Consider the following 20,619-nt stretch of genomic DNA (forward strand, 5'->3'; position numbering starts at 1 on the left):
ATACTGGGCTTCTGCTCTGATTCACCTCCAGAGAAGCCTACAGAGACCAGTTAGCAATTCAGGTGCCACAAGTTGTATGGTGCCAGTTGTCTTTCTCAGTCCAGCTCCTCCAAGACTATAGGAGTTACTGATAGTTTCTTTATACTGCTGTAGAGGATTTAGTTTACATTACATGAAACAGACACTGCTATTTTTCATAAGTTTGCCTGAAGGTAAAAATTTTCTCTTTCTTGCTACTCCCCAGTGAAAACAAAACCAACCAAATACTCATTTTCCATATGTATTTAGTTATCTCTAACCTATCCCCATCTGTTGTTACTACAACAGATAAATACTAGCTCAGTCTCATAAAAAAAAAAAATTAAAACTTGAAGGAAGTGGGTCAAAGTTACTTTGTCCTACATGCTTGCAAGTGTTTGATTGCAGATGTGTGCACTCCTACATCAACAAAACCTCAAAAAATTATTGCAAATATGGTGGGTGAAAGGGAAAGGACTGAAACAATAAAGATTATATGGCACTGGGGAAGCTGGCAGAACACTGTCTAGATTAATGACTTTAAGGCTTTCTGTCTACCTAATTTTTAGTGTAAAGGTTGAAAATTCCTGTAAAAAATGAGCACTATCTACTCTTGTGGTAAATGTAGTAAATGGGTCTCACTGAAACATGTGTTACAAGCTTAACTCTTAGTAAGCTTTTTGAGAACACTTATAAGAAATTAATTTTGCTTGCCAAGTAGTTTTCCTACCAAGTTTTTTGAAGGAAAAGCATATATAGAATACAGTCATTTATAAGTAGTGAAAAGCTAAATGCGGATTATCGCCTGAAGAAAATCATATAGCTAGTTAGGATGACAAGTATGTCAAGACAATCAAAGAAATTCTTCCTGGAAGCTATTTCTGGGCTCACAAAAGAGAAAAAGGTGACAGGGAACAGTTTGGATTTGCCAAGCCTAAATCATGCTTGAGCAACCTGGTTGTCTTCAATGATGAAATAACTACATCCGTGGATGAAGGGAGAGTTGTGGATAACATCTACCTTGTCTTTAGTAAGGCTTTTTACATGATCTTCCACAGTATCCTGGTATCAAAGTTGGGATGGTATTCTCTACAGGGCAGAAGCAGCAGATGGGTGACAGCTGGGCTGTCTGGCTCTATGGGTAGCGGTTAATGGTTCATACTCAGCCTGGAGGCTGGTTACAAGTGGAGCTCCCCAGGGATGTATCCTGGGACCTGTCCTCTCTAACATGTTCACCAATAACAAGGGGGAGGAGGAGGAGAAACACACCTTCATCAAGTTTGCAAACCATGCCAAAAGGGAGAGCTGGCTGATACGCTGGAGGGCAGGGCTGCCATTCAGGGCAGGAACCTGACGTTCAGCACGGACAAATGCAGAGTCCTGCTCCTGGAATGGACTAACCCCAGTGATGGTACAGGCTGGGGGTTGATGGGCTGGAGAGCAGGGCTTGGGGGACCCTGGCAGTGGTGGGACTATATGAACACTAGCATGACTAGCAGATCGAGGGAAATGACTATCCCATTCACTCAGCACTTGCTACACCACATCGACAATACTGTGTCCAAATTTGGTGTGCCACTGCAAGAGAAACTGGGGCAAGTTTCATGGGAGGCCACTGGGATGGTCAGGGCTGGAGCACTTACCCTGTGAAGGGAGGCTGAGGGCTATGGGCTTGTTCAGCCTGGAGAAGAGAAGCTGCAGGGGGACATAATAGCAGTCCCCCCAATACCTACCAAGAGGTCATGGAGAAGGGAAAGCCTGCTGTTCATTGAAATTTATGGCAGCAGAACACAGCACAGTGGTTATAAACTGAGACAAAGGTCAGTCTGACTGGATATGTGGGGAAAATTTTCTCTGAGAGGATAATTATGCAATGCCCAGAGAAACTGTGCAGTTTCCATCCTTGGAGTGTCTCAAACCCATCTGACAAGGCCCTAGGCAACCTGGTCTGAATTTAGTCTTAACACCTTTTTGAGCAGGGGTTTGCTCTAGATGATCTTCCAAGGTCCCTTTCAACCTGAATTATCCTCTGACTTATCCTTAAAAATAGGAAACGCAACATTCAAAAGTGCCTAGCTGAAAGCACATCTTGCTCTTTCAACGGGCTGTGCACCTCTTCCATACTTCATTCCTTTAAAGGAAGCTACAGCTATTGAATAAGGGTAGAACAGGAGCCAGTTGTTGAAAAAAAAGTTAAACACAGGCTATAAACAAGAATACCAAAATACACTCCATTCTCCATTCAATCTTTATACTTTGTGCCCCTCCTTACGAGAATGGTAATAAAGCATAACCAAGGTAACAGCTACAAGACCTTCACCTTCTCCTCCTTGCCTACAGAGTTGGGGATATGGCGCACATGGACCTTTGTGAATGACCAGCAGGAACATTCACTATCCTCAGGTTTCTCATTTACAGCTGGCAGCACAAAAAGACAGTCCCTATGCCTCCAAGTACCAAAATTAAAGCAGAAGCCTAGCAGCAGGGAAAGCAAATGGAAAGTCACTCTTCACGCAAAGCGAATATTAGCGGTTACAATCTAATTATGAGAAGTACCCAGCCATAGTGAAGAGAGGTCTAAAAAGTGACTTTGAAATTTAAAAAAATAAATAAATCAAAGCTGCTCAGTAAGTGCTGTTAAATGGTATTTTTTCCTCTCTGGAAAGTCTAATGAAAGACTAACGAAATGAGAAGTTTCCAGTTATTTCTGCTTTCTCAGGAGGATCTTGTGTTAGCTGGAAGAAAGGGCACAATTAAATATTCCTCAAGTATTACCAGCAATGGGAAAGATCACTGTTCAGAAAACAAGCATTACATGTGATTTGCTTGTTTTTTTGTTGTGTTTTGGTGTGGGCTTTTTTTTAAATTAAGAAAACTGAGCTTATCTTCTGCAGAAGACTACTAAAGCTTAGAAATAAACTTTATGTATGTTTCATTTCAAGACAAAAACGTTTGCTGTTTCTCAGTATTAACACATCTGAGAAAAAACTGCACTGGTAATCAATTTAGAAGTAGCAACTGCTTAAAAATATTAACTGCCTCCAAAATTCAACTTGACTAAGAAAGGAAAAATTGAGATAAAAATACTAACTCCTAAGTTCCCTATGCATGCATTTACAAACCATACAAAGTGAAATCTTTTAAAATTAGCTGAACGGAAAAATCTGTATATTGAAAATCTATATGTGCCCCTTACTACTGTTCCGTAAGAGGCTTAGTGAATGTTTGAGTAATCATGATTATGCCTTTTTCAGTGGTTATTGAAATGTCCTAGGAAAATGGTTTTTAGCATTTCTGAATTCAACCTGTTTGAATAGATGAGGATTCACAGAAATACATTAGCAAACTACGTATTGATTTTTCAATTCTCTACTTGATTTTTTTTTTAAATACTTGCAACATTCTTAACAGCAAATGCCTTAATTTAGAAGCCCCTGCAAACCAAACGTAAGAACAAAAATTTGTACATTTAATACCCATTTACCTTCTTCCACTGTCTGTACAAAGGCCCCTGAAGAACTCCAATTTGTTGTAAACCCAAAGCTGCGACTGTGGCCAGGTCTCTGGTTTATACTGATTCTCATTTCACTGTACTGTTCCTGAAAAATAAAACATGACACTACTGTATCTGGTATCACAGGAATCTAAATGAGGGAAAGTTTATCCTCTAAATGAGTAAGGATGCTCACAATGTGCACTTCAATCATCTATTATTAGCATCACAGACAAAGGAAACAGCATTAAGCCAGTTAAGTAACTAATATGGTTTTTATTCAAACAGGTATGTTTTCAGTTTACATTTATATTTTCTCCATATATATATTTAGCTGTGTGTTTCTCTTATTTTAAATGTTTCCTAACATGAAGCTACAAAATATGAAATTTGAGGAAATTAAAACCCTAGAGGGGTCTTCATGGATAGTCTTGTGAATTTGTGGAATGCACTGACTCTTGAGAGAGCATTAGTCAAATACAGATGTGAAAAAACTAGATAAAAAAATATGATGAATTAATGTTTTCTTGCACATCCTACAGTAGGCATCATCAGTTTCTTTTAAGCTCAATGCTGCAACGAGATTTACTTGATTGAACAGTCATCTGTTTAATTTTATATGACATACTACTAGGTCGCTATGAATTTTTTAATGGCAGCCTTAGATAATAAAACTAATCCCAGAATTAGCTAGAATCCAGATCTTCCATTCTACTGGACTTTCAAGACACTTTCAAAATCTGAATGAAAACACAGTATTAACTTTTTAAACTACATAAATTTTTGACTGGGAAAACATTTTGGAACATGTGCTTTCAGTCCCACAATATATTATGAACATGTGTTAAATACATTAACATTTTAGTGTGAACTCATTAAAAAAACAATTAAAATACCCAAATGCATGCTATTCACTTCATTATTATGGAACTGACATTGTTCTGAGAGGGGGAAAAAAAAATTTAGACTTCTGTCAAACACTGTTAAAACAGATATATTCCAGCAACACATGCATGGGGGAGATACACACACACGTACTAAATTTGGTGTCCTAAATGTACACCTGCAATTTAGTTGCCTAGCAAACCAGCTTTCCTGAAGGGTTGGATTCATTTTCCCTAACTTAAAATATTCATAAGTCTAAGTGTCTAAGCCAATTCCTCAAAGCTCCTATGTTGGTAGGACGCAAGAGGCAGCTGCAGAGAGCACTGCACAAGCAGATGTCATTAGCCAGGGTCTCCGGGCAGACGCAGCCAGAGGAGGCTGCGGCAGCACCCGAGCGCTGGGTGCAGAAGACAGCAACATCGCAAGGCAACATCCTGAGGTTTCAACTCCTGTTACAGGAATATTCCTGACAAAACACTCCCAGCTACAGCCCAGGGTAGAAATTAAGTTCTTTCGTCAAAAGACAGCTACTAGCTTGCAAATGCTCCCGTGCAACCCAAGTCCTCTGGTGAGTAACAGCACATTAAAAGTGAATTTACTAACAGACAGGTTAGGATGCTGGGCTAGAACAAATATAAAACTTTTGAATTTTGAGTGTGTTCCTGGAGATTACTGTTGTTATTATTTTTATTTCCACCACCCCAACCTGGCTCTTCTTCAAACCTACCTCTTGTCAGAGGAGTAATGCAACTTTGTACACTGAACTTCATCATTTGGACAGGTCATCTCCAAAACACTTGGTACTCCACACAGCTGGTGTTATTGCCCTGATGACTAGTGAACTATATCAAGTGCTCAACTCTGGCAATGATTTACAAACATGCCAAACAGAACTTGCATTCCTTAAATCACAGCTTGTTTAAGGAACCACACAAGATTTCAAATTTTTTTAAAATTTTTGTTTGTTTGTTTGTTTAAAAAACCCACTTTACTCATCTGCAAGGAAGACAATTTATAATCTTGCAGCTAGTGACAGAGGAAACAAAAAAACCAAACATGGACCTAGCACATTTTGTTCTCATTTGGGTCACCTGAAGTGGTACAAAGAACCCATATCTAATCTATGTTTTCACTTACTAGAATAACAATTCTTGTGCCTGTTTTTGCTACAACAAAGAAGAAAGTGATCATGATCTCTTTGCTTATAGAACAATCACAGTTTCAAAAAATTATGATAATGTCATTGCAACGGCCAAGGGATATCAGGAGTATTAAACTGAAATGCGTTCCTCTTCCAGAAGTGATTAGGAAGAATGGTTCAAAGTGACTGAATTTATAAAAAGCTGGTGTGGGAAGTGATTTCATAAATGAGCATCCAAGGTCTTATGATCCTCACCCAAGCAACTGGCACAATTAACTTTTACAGCAGCATCAGGAATGCAAAGAATTCATCTCTAATCTGGAACCACATCATTAGATATTACAGAAACGTACTGACAGTTAAAGCTATTGCTGGTTATTATTTACATGTGATCAATTGGAGGAAACAGGACTTGAAGATATTTATTACAAAAAAACCACTGAAGGACCCAACTCCTGGATAAGCACATACACAAGGAGATGGTGCTTTATCTTAAAATTAATTAATGTAAGTATTAATTAGATTAATTTCAAGTAAATAACTATTTTTAAAAAGGAAGGTGGGGAAGCCACAACAGATGGGAAAAAGGATAGCATGATTTAAGGCTGTCCTTTGACAAACTGATCTTTATTTTCCACCACCAGTTTAAATGTGCAAATGAACACTACAGCAGCTCAGATCATTCATCTAACTGACATACCTGCTTGTGCGCACAATGTGCTAATTTGCAGAATAACAAAAACTTTGCAAACATCAAACAGTATTTAGAATACCTATTTTGAATTAGAACTAGAAATAAAATTAAGCACAGGACATACAAAGGGTAGGGAAAAAATGCAGCAAAACAACCAATTATTTTCTTTCAAATATTCTCTTTCCCCTGAACTAAATCAAAGGAAATAGTAGTTCTCTGAGCTGTTTTCTTCTTACCAAAAAATATTTGGATTAGGTGTAATTTCATTTATTTTTTGTTTTACTCTGCTATAGCATACAGTTACACTAAGTAACCACATTATTTCCACACTTACCAGGGATTTTGAATCCTCAGGCTCTGGAAGACTCACATTTTCTGCAGAAGATGCAAGTGAAAGAGAATCAGGAGGAGAGCAATACTCTGGTTTAAGAATACTGCTTCCAGCATCTTGGTCTTGGGATTTTACAGGTAATGCCAAACTAGGAGGAGGTGTCGACTGAACACCTTCTTTTTCCTCCTCCTCCTCACCTCTGCTTCCGAATGCACTAGTGGAGAGAGGGTGTGCAGAGTCTGGTTGTGAAAATGAACTGCTCGTGAACAAAGTTTGAGTTCTTTTAGCTTTTTCTACTTCTCCATTGTATTTCTGGGTATCATCCATCTAGGACAAAAATGACAGTTTGGTAAATATGTGCTTTCAAAAAAAATCCCTAATCTTTCAGCAATCTTTCAGCAAATTATTTAACAAAAGCCCCTTTCCCTTTCATGCAAATTCTGGTTACTGTACCCATTACTAATTACCCACTTTAAAGAAGAGCAACATATCTTTTCCTCGTGAAATGCTTGCAGAATAAACAGTCCAGACCTTTTTAAGAAAAACTTGTTAAAATCACCTGCTTATAATGATTTGCATTCTTATCATTTTTTAAATTGAGACAAATAGGGATTTAGGAGAGAGCTATGAAAATCAACACAGTAATTGGAGGGGAGGAATCAATTTCTGTGTTTCAGTGCTTCACTGTGCAGGCAAATTTTAGGCTAGCATAAAATTTCAATTTCAACAAAGTCAGCAGAGCAGAGGAAACTTACATCACCTGAAAAATTTGTCTTCAACACTTAATTATGTTAACTTAGCTTCAGACAACTGCATCCGAGGAAGGCAAGTTTTTTGATAAGGAACACTAAGAAGACTTACTACAAGTAATAAAATGATTATTCTACCAAATATATTTATCAGCCTTATTTCTAGGAGTGCCTTTAAGCACAGAAACAGGAGTAAACATCCAAAGCCACAACGGAATTGCCTGCTCTATTAACACAGCCTTCATCAAACAGCAGACGATTTTTTAAAAAACACTGAATGTTAAAACTCTACTGTTTCCCCCGCTATCCAATACCCCAACATTTACAAACTTTGGGATTGAAGCAGAATTTTACCGTGAACGACCGTGGAAGTGACGAGATTCCTCTTGAATGGACACCAAAAGGTCTTGGTGTAACCACAGATGTTAACCTAGAGGTATCAGTTTTCTGGTAACTTCTCGGGAAAGAAGCTGAAACCTGAGCTGACCCAGTTTGAGCATTCACCGAGTAGCGCGTAGACAAAAGAGCCGAGCTCTGCTCCTCTGCCAGGCTCTTTGGCAGGGCAGGAGCTTCATGAGCGGCTGAGCTCTCTGGCAGGTTCTCTTCGCACGGTTGTGCGGCATATGCACTTTTGCTGTCCTTAGTGCTGCAGGAGGTATCTTCTTCCAAAAGGTAATCTTTTGCTGCTGACCGTGTGGAAGGTGCTTTTTCTTCACTAAACACATCATCATTCAGAGAATACGTCCATCTGCATTCATGTTTTCGCTGCCTGTAGGAATCTTGATCTCTGTCTTCCCTATGGGGACAGAGCACGTTAAAATACCAGACATAGTGACCTGACAAATAGGCTAAGTCTGTCAACAACTGAATGTTCAAGACAGAGCATAAACCGAGAAACACATCTCCAGTAAACGAAAATGAATGGCATAATTTAAAAATATTAGTATATTAATATATTTTTATACCTACCTTCTTCCTCCTCCTCCCCATTTCAACACTCCCATAACACTCGAGCATACTACTGTCACATTATCAGGTTGCCACCATGACAGAAATCTCTCTTCCAAGAAAATGATATAGCTGTACAAGTTACATATCCTCAGAAACTCAGATTTTATTGAGGAAAGAATGGGAAGAAGGTAGTCCCATAACACTGCCTGAGTGGTATAGCTCTCTACTCTAGGAAAATACTATACTGAACTTTAGAAAACAAAGTAAGGTGGTGTCCTGAAGTTCGAGGGGTTTTTTTTCTGCTATTCATTCCTTTGTCATAAAGGAACAACCAGCACAGAGATAACCTTTACCACATCATTTTTAAGATTCTGACAATAGTGGACATTCAGTACAATTACCATCTGTATTTTTATTGAAGAGACAAATTTTTGTCCTCAAAACTAAGTAAAAAAAAAATGCAGAAACTCAAAACATTCTGTTTTAAGACTTATTTAAATTTCTTTTATGAATACATGTCATGCATATATTCCCTTCATCTCAGTCATACATGCCTTTAAAAAAACCCAACAAAACCAACAGAAAAAAGAAATGTCACCAGTAGAAACGGTACTGTGCTACTCAGTTTATAGTTTTTACTCTTCAGAGAGAATCTTGTTATGTATATACCCAGAGGAACAATTGGGGATAGAAGGGAAATCAAGTAAAAGTTTACAGCTCTGTGATATACATTAAAATCCTGGCTGTATTTATCCACAGTGGCTGAAAGAATAGCATATGCAATGATAGAGGCAAGAGAAATAGTTAAGCTGATCCGAGAATAAAAAAGGCAATTATCCAGTCCAACATTATTGTTTTAACCTCTTTAAAGTGGATGCTAATACTGACTTCTCAATACATTTATGGATAACAGAGTAAAACAACATTTAGAGAGCAAAACTGTTTAACTTTCTGTGAAAACAATGCATTAGCGGACCATATTCTGCCTTTCAATTGTCTAGATTTCTACACTGTAATTTGCAACTAAAATTGTTGAGATCTCTGCAGAATCAATTGCAACTTGCCAGTAAAAGCTGCTCAAGAATTTAAGGGAATAAGAATGCTCAGATTTAAGTTCTTCAACACAATACTCCCATTAGGGTCATTACCTCTCCTGCTGCATTTCTTTCAGTGACTTGGTACTCCTTTCAGACACCTCAGAGGCTCTCCTTTCTATTTCTTCTCTCTCTTCCTTTTTCTTTTGCAATTCTGAAGTAAAGCTCTTTCTACGATTCTTCCATTTTGCTAGATCCTATAAGAATAACATGAACATATATAATCATTTTTTCTCAAGACCTTGGAGGCATCCCATCACATGCCACCTACTGCCCTGATCTTATCTGCACGTAATCATGGCGGCCACATTTTCATGCACCTTCCCCCTAAACGATAAAAGGGTTCTCCCATTTCCGTTAGGGTTACAGGCTCACTGCCTGTTAAAGTTAACTTGTAATTACTGGACTACAAGTGGAAAGTACATGTTTTGCCCTTCTTCCCCCCCTTAACATTTTCAATTTTATTCTATAATACTTCAGCCAATGACACATAGTTAAAAACTAATGCAAATGCCATCTGTATTTCTTTGTTGTAGGCTTTGCAGTTTGGGATATTTTTTTTTTCCCAAATCATTGCTATGTTAGACCAATACATTAGCTTGAGAATAAACATGTTTTAAATTCTAAATTGAAAACAGATCCTTCTGTATTTTTTTCATTTCCCTAAAACCACAACTGGCAATATTCTCCATGAAATACCAGAGATTATCAGAATATCAGAACTGATATGGCTGAGATGCATTAATCAAACAGCTATGAACTTCTTGCTTGGTACTCTGTTCTTAATTTCAGCTTCTTGTTGGTAATCATCGTCAAGCAGAGATTTTAATAAAAAAGAAAATGTCTCCAGATACCCTTATGATACTGTGCAAAGCTACCACATCGGTTTACAAGCCGTATTTAAGACAGAATTATTAGGGGATAGGAGCCTCAAGAATTTGCACAAGGAAATATTATCTCGCTGCCTTCTCCAAAAGGATCAAATACTCAGACATTCCAATTGTTTCACAAAAAAAGCATTCACAAATTTCAGATAACACATGAAAACGTGCCCCAACTTTTCTTTATGTCCACAGAAATCAAGCCTGAAGGCTTTATTATGATACATACAAGTCTTATCCTGAAACATTAATCAAATACTTGTGCTGATATTTAAAGTAATTTCATTTCTGCATTAAACAGACATCCCCAAAACCACTAGATATGCATGAGATGGATCATTTTAGAAGACAGCCCTATAAATTGCTGCACATGTGCCAAAGCCTGTCTTCTAGGGACACTGAAAGTAGATGGCACCCAGCCCTTCAACAGGACATGTGAAGAAGGGTGAAAAAGGGTACTTACTTCCTGCCACTTTAGATCTTGTTCTTGTAACTGTTCTTTTATCCTTTGTAGCTCTTCATAACGGATTTTGCGCAATGACTGCAGCTCCTCTGCGCTGACATCATTCAAAGATTTACTCCTAGAAAGAAAAAGTGTGCTAGGCTTTATCACATCCTAGTCATCATTTATGCAAGTGAAACCTTCGAGAGAGAGACTTATATTAGTACAATTGAGCGTTCTCGAGTGTTATTTCGAATAGGGCAGGAAACACACGGGCAGCTGAATGAGCAAGGCTTGGACATGCTCTAGTGTGAGCACTCAAGTCAGTAGTTGCGTATTTGAGTAAATAAAATCAGGTTAAGGGAATAAGCAGCTCTGTAGCAGCTCCACACTCACATTGAGCTCCTCATACCCGACTGCTACTTCTGTTTAAACTTATTACTCTCTTTAATGACCCTTCTCCTTTCTTTGACCTAAAAGGCGTCCCCGCTCCTTGAGTCCAAATTCCCATCCTTTCACTTCTTTTCTCCAGGAACAGCCCCAAAATTGCTCCTGTTCTTTTCTTACTTAGGCTAATCATAAAATCAAGTCAGTTATTGATGCATGTTTCTAAAAGATGAAAGTAATTTACTGCTAAACGCTCAGTTCATGCATGTCACGGGCCCCACTAGCCTACGTTACTCCTCCCCAAGCCTCCCTCATGCTTTCCATCTGAGTCAGGATGACTAACACAGCATCTTCTCACTAACTTCTTCAACACTGCTACGACTTTCCCCCATGAAATCCTACTGGCTAGTTCGCTTTAATCTAAATTCCTCAAAGCTCACCTTTTATGCCTTTTTTCCTTCTCTCCCTAACCGCTAACCCAATTTTTTTTAAACTTTATTTATTAGCGTTAATAAAGTTATTAAAGAATAACTTTATTCTTTCACACTGCAGTGATAAACGTAACAGGACTTTTCATTTAGGTATAAGAAAAAGACTCCTGCTCAGAGCTGACCACAAGCTCCTGAGACACCAGGCAAAATGCAGGTGTTTCATCATAAGGCTCAATGATGTAATATAAAAGGAAAGCTAGGCTTCTGTTTTTTGTTTGGCTTTTGTTTTGTTTTTTCAAAAATACTTTTGTTTGCATTTATCCAAACAAAATCTGAATGACCGGGGGGATATGGAGCGGGGGGGTGGGGGGCAGGTAATCAAGTTCTAACAAGACTTAAAAATGCAGCACTTCTCTGATACAATTGAAAATCAGGTTAAAACCAAAACTGATTCAGCACAGGGCCTCGCTCTAATCTGTTACATACCAAAAGAGCTCTGAACTAACAAACCAGACTCTTTCACTTCCTCCCAAGAGGCCCAACTCACTCTTGTTGGTAACATTAAGACTTTGGAATTTGGCCTCTAGAAATAAAGGCTAAGGCATTAGCTCATTATACCTGTTTGCTTGTCTATTTTCTGAATGGGGGAATGCCAAATTTAGCAAAAATATCCTTTTCTTGTACAGTTCTTTTCCTCACTTTTTTTATGGTTAAGTTATATCACATATAAGAATAGTTTTGGGTAACCGAACTGTACATAAGTATCAAAATTGTTCCAGATGAGTTCAAGAAAACTTACATGACTAGGCTTTCCTTTTCCTTCTCTCCAGTTTCTATATCTGCCTGCAACAAAATAGGAATATCTAAACCTAAATACAATATATGCTAAGTACAGGTATATTCATACCAAGGATGTTAGTTTCAATTCTAGTCTTGACTTCAAAATCTAACTAGTGACTTGAGCCTTTTGAGTCTCCCTCCCCCAACATCTAGCTTCTGTTGGAACATTTCTTGCTTTTTCTGGAGCTGTTTACTCACTTACCAGTTTTTGCCTCAGGGTAAAAATAAGTAAGTAAATAAATAAATGTACATATTAAAAAAAAAAATAGAACACCATGCATAACCAAATAGTTAACATGCCATCACACAGTAAGTGGGAAAAAATATTTCGCTTTGAGTCACAGTGCATCATAAACAACACCTAAGTTCACATGGCACTAACCAGTAAGTTTACCACAGAGGATTCAATAACTTGGAGCATATAAAATAACGACAGAACATTCACCAACCCCATGACACATACCATGTCATTAATTATTTTCAGATTCAAGCTGTACAGCCTTTGAAATAAAATATTTACTAATCTTCCTTTACATTTCTGAATGTTTTAAAACCTAATTTAAATACAGAACACCAAGTACTTCACTCAAGCAGGAATAAAATATTAGAGCTGATTTTCAAAGTGCCTGATAACTATAACTTGGATACCCTAGATGCCAGAGAGAGCTTTTGCCAGGCGTGTAGCTTTTAGTCTCTTACATTCGTTATGTAACTTGCCCAAGCACAGAACAACAAAGCAGCATGCACAAGTTGTTTTCAGCATGAGTTTTTAGCTACTGTGCATGCACAAAAATGTAAAGAGGCAAAAATAGCGTTATGATCTTTCAAGCTTTTATAAAACTTACCCTTGCTCATCAGAAAGCTTTTGAAACAGTCTGAGAAATCAGAAATCAAAAAAGAAAAGATTCAGTATCTTCATATTCGTAACAACATTAACACCACGAGTACACCAACACTCTCACTAAGTGAAGGGGAAACAGAAAGCTTGAGGATCAGCCAGCATGGAATAACACATTGGAGATCTGACACTAGTCAAAAAACACACCAGGATTTGCATAATGTGCAAGTTGGGTGGAAAACTAACAGAACAAGGCTGCCTGAAAGTTTCCAACACTTCCAATTTAGCAATACTGCATGAATAGAGCCCTGTATTAATTCTACATCACTTATTCCAGCACTGCTGAACAGCATGATGCTCAAAAGATACTCATTTCAAGAAACTATAATGCCAACTTGAGCCCCAATAACAAGCCTAGCTTAAAGAGGCTGTTTTCTTGTTAGTTCAACCATCTCTGATGCTAAATGAAAGTAATACTTAGAATGGATAAGAATAAAAGGCCATATACAGAAGTTTAGCACATTAAGTGGAGACCAAATTCATCCAGTGTGATTCAAGAGGATTTTTAGTATTGAATATGAGTGTTTTCTTCTATTGAATGAATTCTTAAAAGGTGAAATATTTTCAAGCATTTCAGAAATAGTCCTCAGTGAAGCTCGCACTCTGTTAACAGTATTAAGCTTAAAAATTAAATGCAGCAACATCAAAGTATCAACTGGAACATGGAAGTGTCTTAGTCACAAAGTAATAATGCACAGCTGGGAGAACTGCAACTTGCAATGCCGTATTTTCAGAGCTAAGGAAACATTTGAAATCCCACTCTTCCCCAATAAGTACAAAACCCAAAGGAGAGCTAGGAGATAGTTAAAAACAGTATGCAGACAGAGAAGAGAAATTTTGAGTATACCAGGAAAGGATTATGGGAAAGTATTAATCAGAACTGTATGAAAGCAGGAAGAAAATACTGGCAGAATAAAATATGTCACAGTGGAATTTAATATTATATGGACACGCATCTTGCATGCACCGTGACTTCGGGCGGGCAAAACAACACTATTTTTGTTCACCTCATCTAATCATCTCAAAATTGTGGAAGGACAGTTTACAAGCATTTTCAAGCTTAGGTGCACGCAAGAATATCAGAATGCCCATTTCCAGAATCTGTCGTTAAAACATTCATGTAATTCAGAAATATTTTTACCAATTACATTGGGGAAAAAAAGAAAAATATTTCTAGCCTCCACAGCCTTTTGAATAACCACTTTTCCTGTTCAACCATGGAAAGAAACTTATGCGGATCTTTGAGCCTGAAGGAATGATAATATATTTTTACTAAAATAGCAGCCTAAAACTAGAAAACATTGTAATTTTTTTGTTGAAAATATGGTATTGCAGTCATGAGTTTCTATTCAAAGCAAATAAAAAGCTTGTCCAGGATGCCACAAACAAATAGCAGATTGGCAATCTATGAATGGTTCAGCACAAGATGATGCTTTTCTGAACGGAAAGGGTTCAGCTGCACTCAAGCACAATCCGTGCAGGACACAACCTGACCTCTCCACCATCTGCCGTTTCTTGTGTCTAACTTTGCTGGCCTCCCTGATTGCTTCCCACTTCTTCCAGTCTTCTTCACTGCATGGACCCGGGATGAAATTTACTGGCTGGACATTGCTTCCAACCTTCCAAGATGCAATCTTGCGGGTCAGCATATCATCCTTCTTATGGTGGGAAGATGGTGACAGCACTCTGCCATTGCTCTTCCTTTCCTCCAGTGTCGTGGTTTTTTCAAGTAAACATAGAAATTTGGACCGTATCTCCTCTGGAAGACTCCACGGGTCAGGCAAGAGTGCTGGGTGATACTTGTCTGGAGCGCCTGATAAAGGCACCTCTTTTTTCTGAGAGAGGATTTTACGGAAAATCATGTCATCCTTTTCCAAATCTGGAATCACAGGTTGGCCATCTCTGGGTTGCAGAATTATTTCACCCTCTAGGGGAGGCTCCTGCTCAGAGAATTTTTTTAAATACCGGGGGTCCTGGAGAACAACTTGATTCACATGGTAAGCCCCGGTTTTCCGAACAAACAAGTCATCATTTTCTAAATCTGGATACAGATATCCATTTTCCATGTCTCCTTGCTTGCATCCTGGTACAAAGGAAATATTCTTTCTACATTTTATGAGCCTAGGGCCAGAAGTAGGATCAATTTTGGTCTTCGTTTCAGAAGACAAGTAGTCAGAGTATTTTTGCAGGGCCTGAAGTAACGAAAACTGACTGAAGCATATAAAACAAAAGGAAGGAAGTAAAAATATCATTAACTAGCAAGAGACAAGCAGATCACAATGTATTGCGATATACATTTGGTTTAGACTTGCAGCATCCCACACCACTTGGCATTCACCACCACTAACCGTAGCACAGCATATGTCAAATCAATGTAAAGGTATCACGGCATACTAACCTGCTCAGAAACCACACGCTTACATGCTCACACACAAAGCCAGTAATCCTACACGGCATGTTATGCTTTTGCATTTACATGTTTCAGAAGACCAGCAACTTACAGCTACATTTAAAAAAAAAAAAGAAAAAAAATCACACGACAAAACAAACTCAAAATAGTAATAACCAAAAAAGCATGACATCACAGGACGTGGTTTAAACTCATTTAGCTGTCGCATATCCAGCCATTTCTTTTTGATGCAGCAAGAGTACAGCTCATGCAGGAATATCAACCTGGGCTGATCAGAAGCCTCCAAGATTTTTCCTTCTGCAATCTGTGACAATGAGCTTCCCACATATTCAGCAGTTGGCTTATAGCTCTGATCCCTTCTGCAACTGCTGTTCCAGTCAAAACTTGGTCTTGGTTGATTAGCAAGAATGGAAGAGCTTTGTTTATAAGCAAATTCCTCATCCTCAGAATCTGATTTCTTTCTGCTGTGCAGCAGCACAAAGAATGAGCAGAGGGAAAGAAAAAAAACACGAAGTGTACTCATTGAGTAACATGTACAGTGGCAACAGTAATGAAAATAATATTTCAATTATTTTCAGGGAAAAAGTAAACACTGGCAATAAAAAAAAAAAAGTCATATAACTACACCTTATTTAGAGGTTTTGCACACAGGAGAAAAACAGGCGCATGCATGAAAACGCACCTGAACCCTTGAATCTCTTTATACCAGGGTTTGAAAGAGGATTTCCTGATTTTTTTCCATAGCAATTCTTCTTCTGGAGTCCAAAATTTAGGAAGAAATTTGTCAAAAGCAACAACTGTATTTGCCGCTGAAGAATTTAGCTTGCGAAAATAGAGATCATCTTTTTCAATGTTTGGGATGCCTATTTCTTCTTCCTCATCCTCATCAAAACAGCCAGATAATTCTGAAGGAATGTTAACTCTTGGTTTGTTTTCCTCTTTAGTATCCAACTGCCTCTGCCTCCTCTGGTTACTGTTCAAAATACCCAATCAGTTAAGATATTTTAGGAGCAACTTGACATAAAGAATGCAAAAAGACATGCTTTTTGGCTCAGGAGTTCAACCTTGTGAATGAAGCAAATTAGTTCTCAATTCCATCACTGCAGCACCAGAAATAATAATATATTAAAAAAAAAAAAAGTTAAATGGTTATATCAGCATTCTATCACCTCTGACAAAAATATGAAGGTTGACAGAAAAGGCACAACAATTTATCAGCTGTGTTAAAATGCCGATTAGAAGACTGACTTTATGTAGTTATTTATGGATTGCAATTTAGGTAATACAATAGTTACTGGATCTTGGATTAGTATCTCTGACCTCAGTGGTTCAAGCACTGCAGCTAGTGGCCCAGCTGGATAACTTTCTTGTGAGCAAGATTTAGGAGAGTCATTGCGCAACATGAAATGATGTCCAGGTGCAGCAGAGCTTACAGGGCTCTTTTTGACTAGAAATCTACGTTTTGCTAAGTCATCCATGACCACATCGGGCAGCCTTCTTTCATCTTCTGAATCAGAGCCACTGGCATACTCATAGATCATCTGGAGGGAAGCTGGATTTGTGAGCCCACACTCTGCTCTGCTATTTTGGCAGGAAGCTACGGGATTCTTTTCACGTCCACTGAGGTTGACCAAAACAGGAACAGAAATGAAGACAGTGAAGTTGTGAAGGTAGTGATGAAACCCAAGAACTACCCACTAATCTCACGTGTACGCACTGAGAAGCCGGATGACTGAAATTCATCACCATAGATTTTGGAAAGCTTTAATGAGAAACTAAAACTGTACGTCTAGCTATCTTGAACCTGCATTCCGGATCATTTAAATACCCTCTTTCTGGAGTCTGACCAGCCTCAAAACATTACTCAAACATCAGAAAACTAGCTACGGGGAGCAAAGTTAAAAAAAAAAAAACCCAAAAAAACCCAAAAAACAAACCACCAAACAAAACCACAACCAAATAACCCCAAAAACAAACCCCCAAAAAACCCAACCACACAACCATACCAACACATCCCTCTCGTTAAAATATGAAATACAAATACTTTACTTTGTATTGCAGCAACAGTAGCTTTTCTTTAACTAATAAAGAAATCATTTATTTAAGAAGTCCTAAACCAAAGTCTGCACACCAGTACCTTGAAAACGTTCCATCTGACTCAGTGAAGACAGGACTTGCCCAGCTTCTCCTGTTGTCCTCATTCTTCTCTGTCCTCTTCTTCCTTAAGGGCGCCGGCACATACGCTGCCTGCTTGTTTTTGTTGGGTAAGAAGCGATTGAAGTCAGCAGTAGGTTTCGGTTCAATCACAGAAATCCTACGGTAAGACCTGTCATCTTTATGTGAGTCATGCATTTTGAAAGGCAGTTCTGAGTCTGTGTCACTGTCGCAACCTTAGAAGAAAGGGGAGAAAAGGGATGGCACAAACATTATTCTCTAGACACAAGCTTCTAGTTAAAACTTGCACCAAAATCATCTACAATCAATTTAACTCCATATTCAAGATGTTATGGCTGCAAACTCGCTGAGCTACTGACAGGATAGTAGTAGAGGTATTTTTAGAAGTTTGTTTTGAAATTGAGGTAAGATCCAATTAGCTGAGTTTGGTTTGCATGCCCCTGCTACATTTGTTCCTTTCTTTCACTATCACTGCTCCCTGCAGGAAACAAAGCACTAACCTCTAGATGGAGGATGTAAAACAGCATCAAAGGTTCTAATTAAAAACATACTTGCTACTCAAATTTACTAGCAAAGCCAAGTTACCAGCAAATAGCACAACAACATGCTCATCTCACCAGATTAACACCCAGTAGGGTACATCACATGTAGCATGGCTACATGTTGCTTTGCTCAGATCAGAAATGCTCCATGTGGTCTTAGCTCAATGCTTTTGTTATTCACGTGGTACAAAATAAAAAAATCTCACTATTTTTATAACTTGAAGTTATATGACAAGTTAGTATTGCTTTTTAAAACTGGGAAAGAAACACAGGTTAGAGTACAGCTGTAGGGATTCAATTTCAAAAACTTTCTTTCCACGACAAATTATCAAAAATAACAACTACTATGCAGTTTTTAATCTAGGTGGGAAAAACCCTATTGAATATTGAATGTTCACAAATGGAATGAAGACATAGATGTTTGACATATCCACACTAAGTACAAGGGAGGGGACTTTTGCAACTGTTTATTTTTAGATGATCCCATCAGGATCTGAATTCTAGCAATTTCCCTTCCTGATCTATGGGAAAATACCCTGCATATGCACACACCCTAACATGGCTGTGGGAGCAAGAGTCCCAGCAACACTTCCTAGGAAAATTTATGTGAGCATTGCTTTGTTTCTACCAACTGTTAAAGGTCAATATTTGCTTAAGCAAAACGCAACTGCAGGAGTTGCAAAACAAATTGGCTTGAAAGGCAACTCTAAAGTACTGGGCACCCGAAGTACTAGGTCCAAACATTGTCTTCTCTCACACTCATAAGACGTATGTTAACAAAAGATTTAAAAAAGGAAAAAACATACCTTCACTGCCACCTTTCAAGGTTATATCTGATGAAAAGCTTGTGGACGATCTTGAACCAAGAGAGTCCAAGCTATCGAAGGAATCGTCTCTCTTATGGCTAGCTGAAGATGAAAAGGACTCTCCCCGGTCAACGTACCAAATGTCACCGTACCCACTATCCCTGCCACTTCTGTTCAGGTGGCTGGACTCTTCAAGTGCCTATGAGAATAAGCTTTGAAAGGACTTTTGCAATAATTTAAGGTGCAAGTGCTTGTATAGGAGATTAAACACAAGGTCTTAAACTTCTCCTATCTTAGCCAAAGGGAATCAAGACAAGGCGTTTCACAATCTACCACATCAGTAACAGCAGGTGGATTCTGAATTTCGTGATTGTATGGGTAGCAGAACCACCAGTGTAATCTAAAAATCACTCCTTTCACGTGGACTTTGATAGCAAGCAAAACAAATAAAACCAAACTAAGGCTAAAATTAATCCCCCAACAGATTATTTAGAGTTGATGCTGTAATGTACAGCAAGCTATAAAATTCAGACTATTTGTTTAACATTCTTTTTGGGTTCCTTACCTTAGTCAATGCTTGTCCTAACAACTTCTCAAATGCTTTAAGATTGAGGTAAGGACCATTATAATGAGGGTTACTTTGAGCTTTTCTCCCAAGCCAGTATAATGTAATCAAAACCTAAAAACAAACAAACAACAAAAACAAAACTTCATTACCTTCTCCTCATACCATGTACCAGTATAAAAGAATCTCAGCATGCTGTTAGAGATGTTTTCCACAATGAATCGTAAAATCTTGTTTACAGTATTAGCTATGATCTCCATCAAAACCAATTAAAGAGTGTTATGATGCATATCATGTATCTCAAGTAAGCAGATATAAGTACTGTTTCTAATTATTACTTTCCCAAATAAACGTAAGCTGCATAGAGATCATCGCAAGATGGCACTAATTTGCATCAGATAACATTTATCATCAGATAAATGAACAGCTAAAGACTAAGATAAACATGATAGTGCCATAAACAGAAGTGTTTTGAAAATATTTAATCAGAATTAGTGTGACATTGAAGTAAGTGTGTCTTACATTTTTCACTCTTCTGTTGGTCTCCTCCGGTCTGAAGCAGGGCAGCGAGTGAGAAAAACAAAACAAACCAAAAATTTTTAAAATATTTGACTTAAAATTTAATTGTTATTCAAGATTTAAAAGGTTTCAAGACAAATTAGAGGCCAATATAAAGTATGCAACTATGACTGTTCCAAAAGGAATAAAGCAATACATTTTGAATTCAGAGGCATAACTCTGTACTATGATAATTATTACATATAAAGCAAGAAAGTAGCTGATCTCTTATAGTTTCTGACTTGAGAGGTACTCTTAACAGCTCTAGGCTTTTTAAATTAGCTAAGGTTTTTAGTTGCCAACAAAATAAAAGTGGGAAAAAAGCTAA

The 20,619-nt window shown here is 38.0% G+C and overlaps 1 protein-coding gene across 1 annotated transcript in view; it reads right to left on the reverse strand.

Moving 5' to 3' along the window:
* The window catches only part of LMO7 (LIM domain 7), a 42,364-nt gene extending 22,080 nt beyond the window's left edge, over positions 1 to 20,284 (reverse strand). The window contains exons 1-14 of the mRNA XM_010291678.1: positions 20,256 to 20,284; positions 19,734 to 19,847; positions 19,169 to 19,367; positions 17,783 to 18,035; positions 16,966 to 17,265; positions 16,328 to 16,618; positions 15,909 to 16,109; positions 14,730 to 15,446; positions 13,183 to 13,212; positions 10,701 to 10,818; positions 9,411 to 9,553; positions 7,666 to 8,107; positions 6,566 to 6,889; positions 3,503 to 3,617 (exon numbers count right to left, since the gene is read on the reverse strand). Of these exons, the coding sequence (XP_010289980.1) occupies positions 3,503 to 3,617; positions 6,566 to 6,889; positions 7,666 to 8,107; positions 9,411 to 9,553; positions 10,701 to 10,818; positions 13,183 to 13,212; positions 14,730 to 15,446; positions 15,909 to 16,109; positions 16,328 to 16,618; positions 16,966 to 17,265; positions 17,783 to 17,997 (2,896 nt within the window). The 5' untranslated portion in view covers positions 17,998 to 18,035; positions 19,169 to 19,367; positions 19,734 to 19,847; positions 20,256 to 20,284. The remainder of the gene's footprint in view (positions 1 to 3,502; positions 3,618 to 6,565; positions 6,890 to 7,665; positions 8,108 to 9,410; positions 9,554 to 10,700; positions 10,819 to 13,182; positions 13,213 to 14,729; positions 15,447 to 15,908; positions 16,110 to 16,327; positions 16,619 to 16,965; positions 17,266 to 17,782; positions 18,036 to 19,168; positions 19,368 to 19,733; positions 19,848 to 20,255) is intronic.
* Positions 20,285 to 20,619: the final 335 nt, after the last annotated feature.

The sequence above is a fragment of the Phaethon lepturus genome, unplaced genomic scaffold (assembly GCF_000687285.1).
Source record: "Phaethon lepturus isolate BGI_N335 unplaced genomic scaffold, ASM68728v1 scaffold7947, whole genome shotgun sequence".
Classification (NCBI taxonomy): domain Eukaryota; kingdom Metazoa; phylum Chordata; class Aves; order Phaethontiformes; family Phaethontidae; genus Phaethon; species Phaethon lepturus.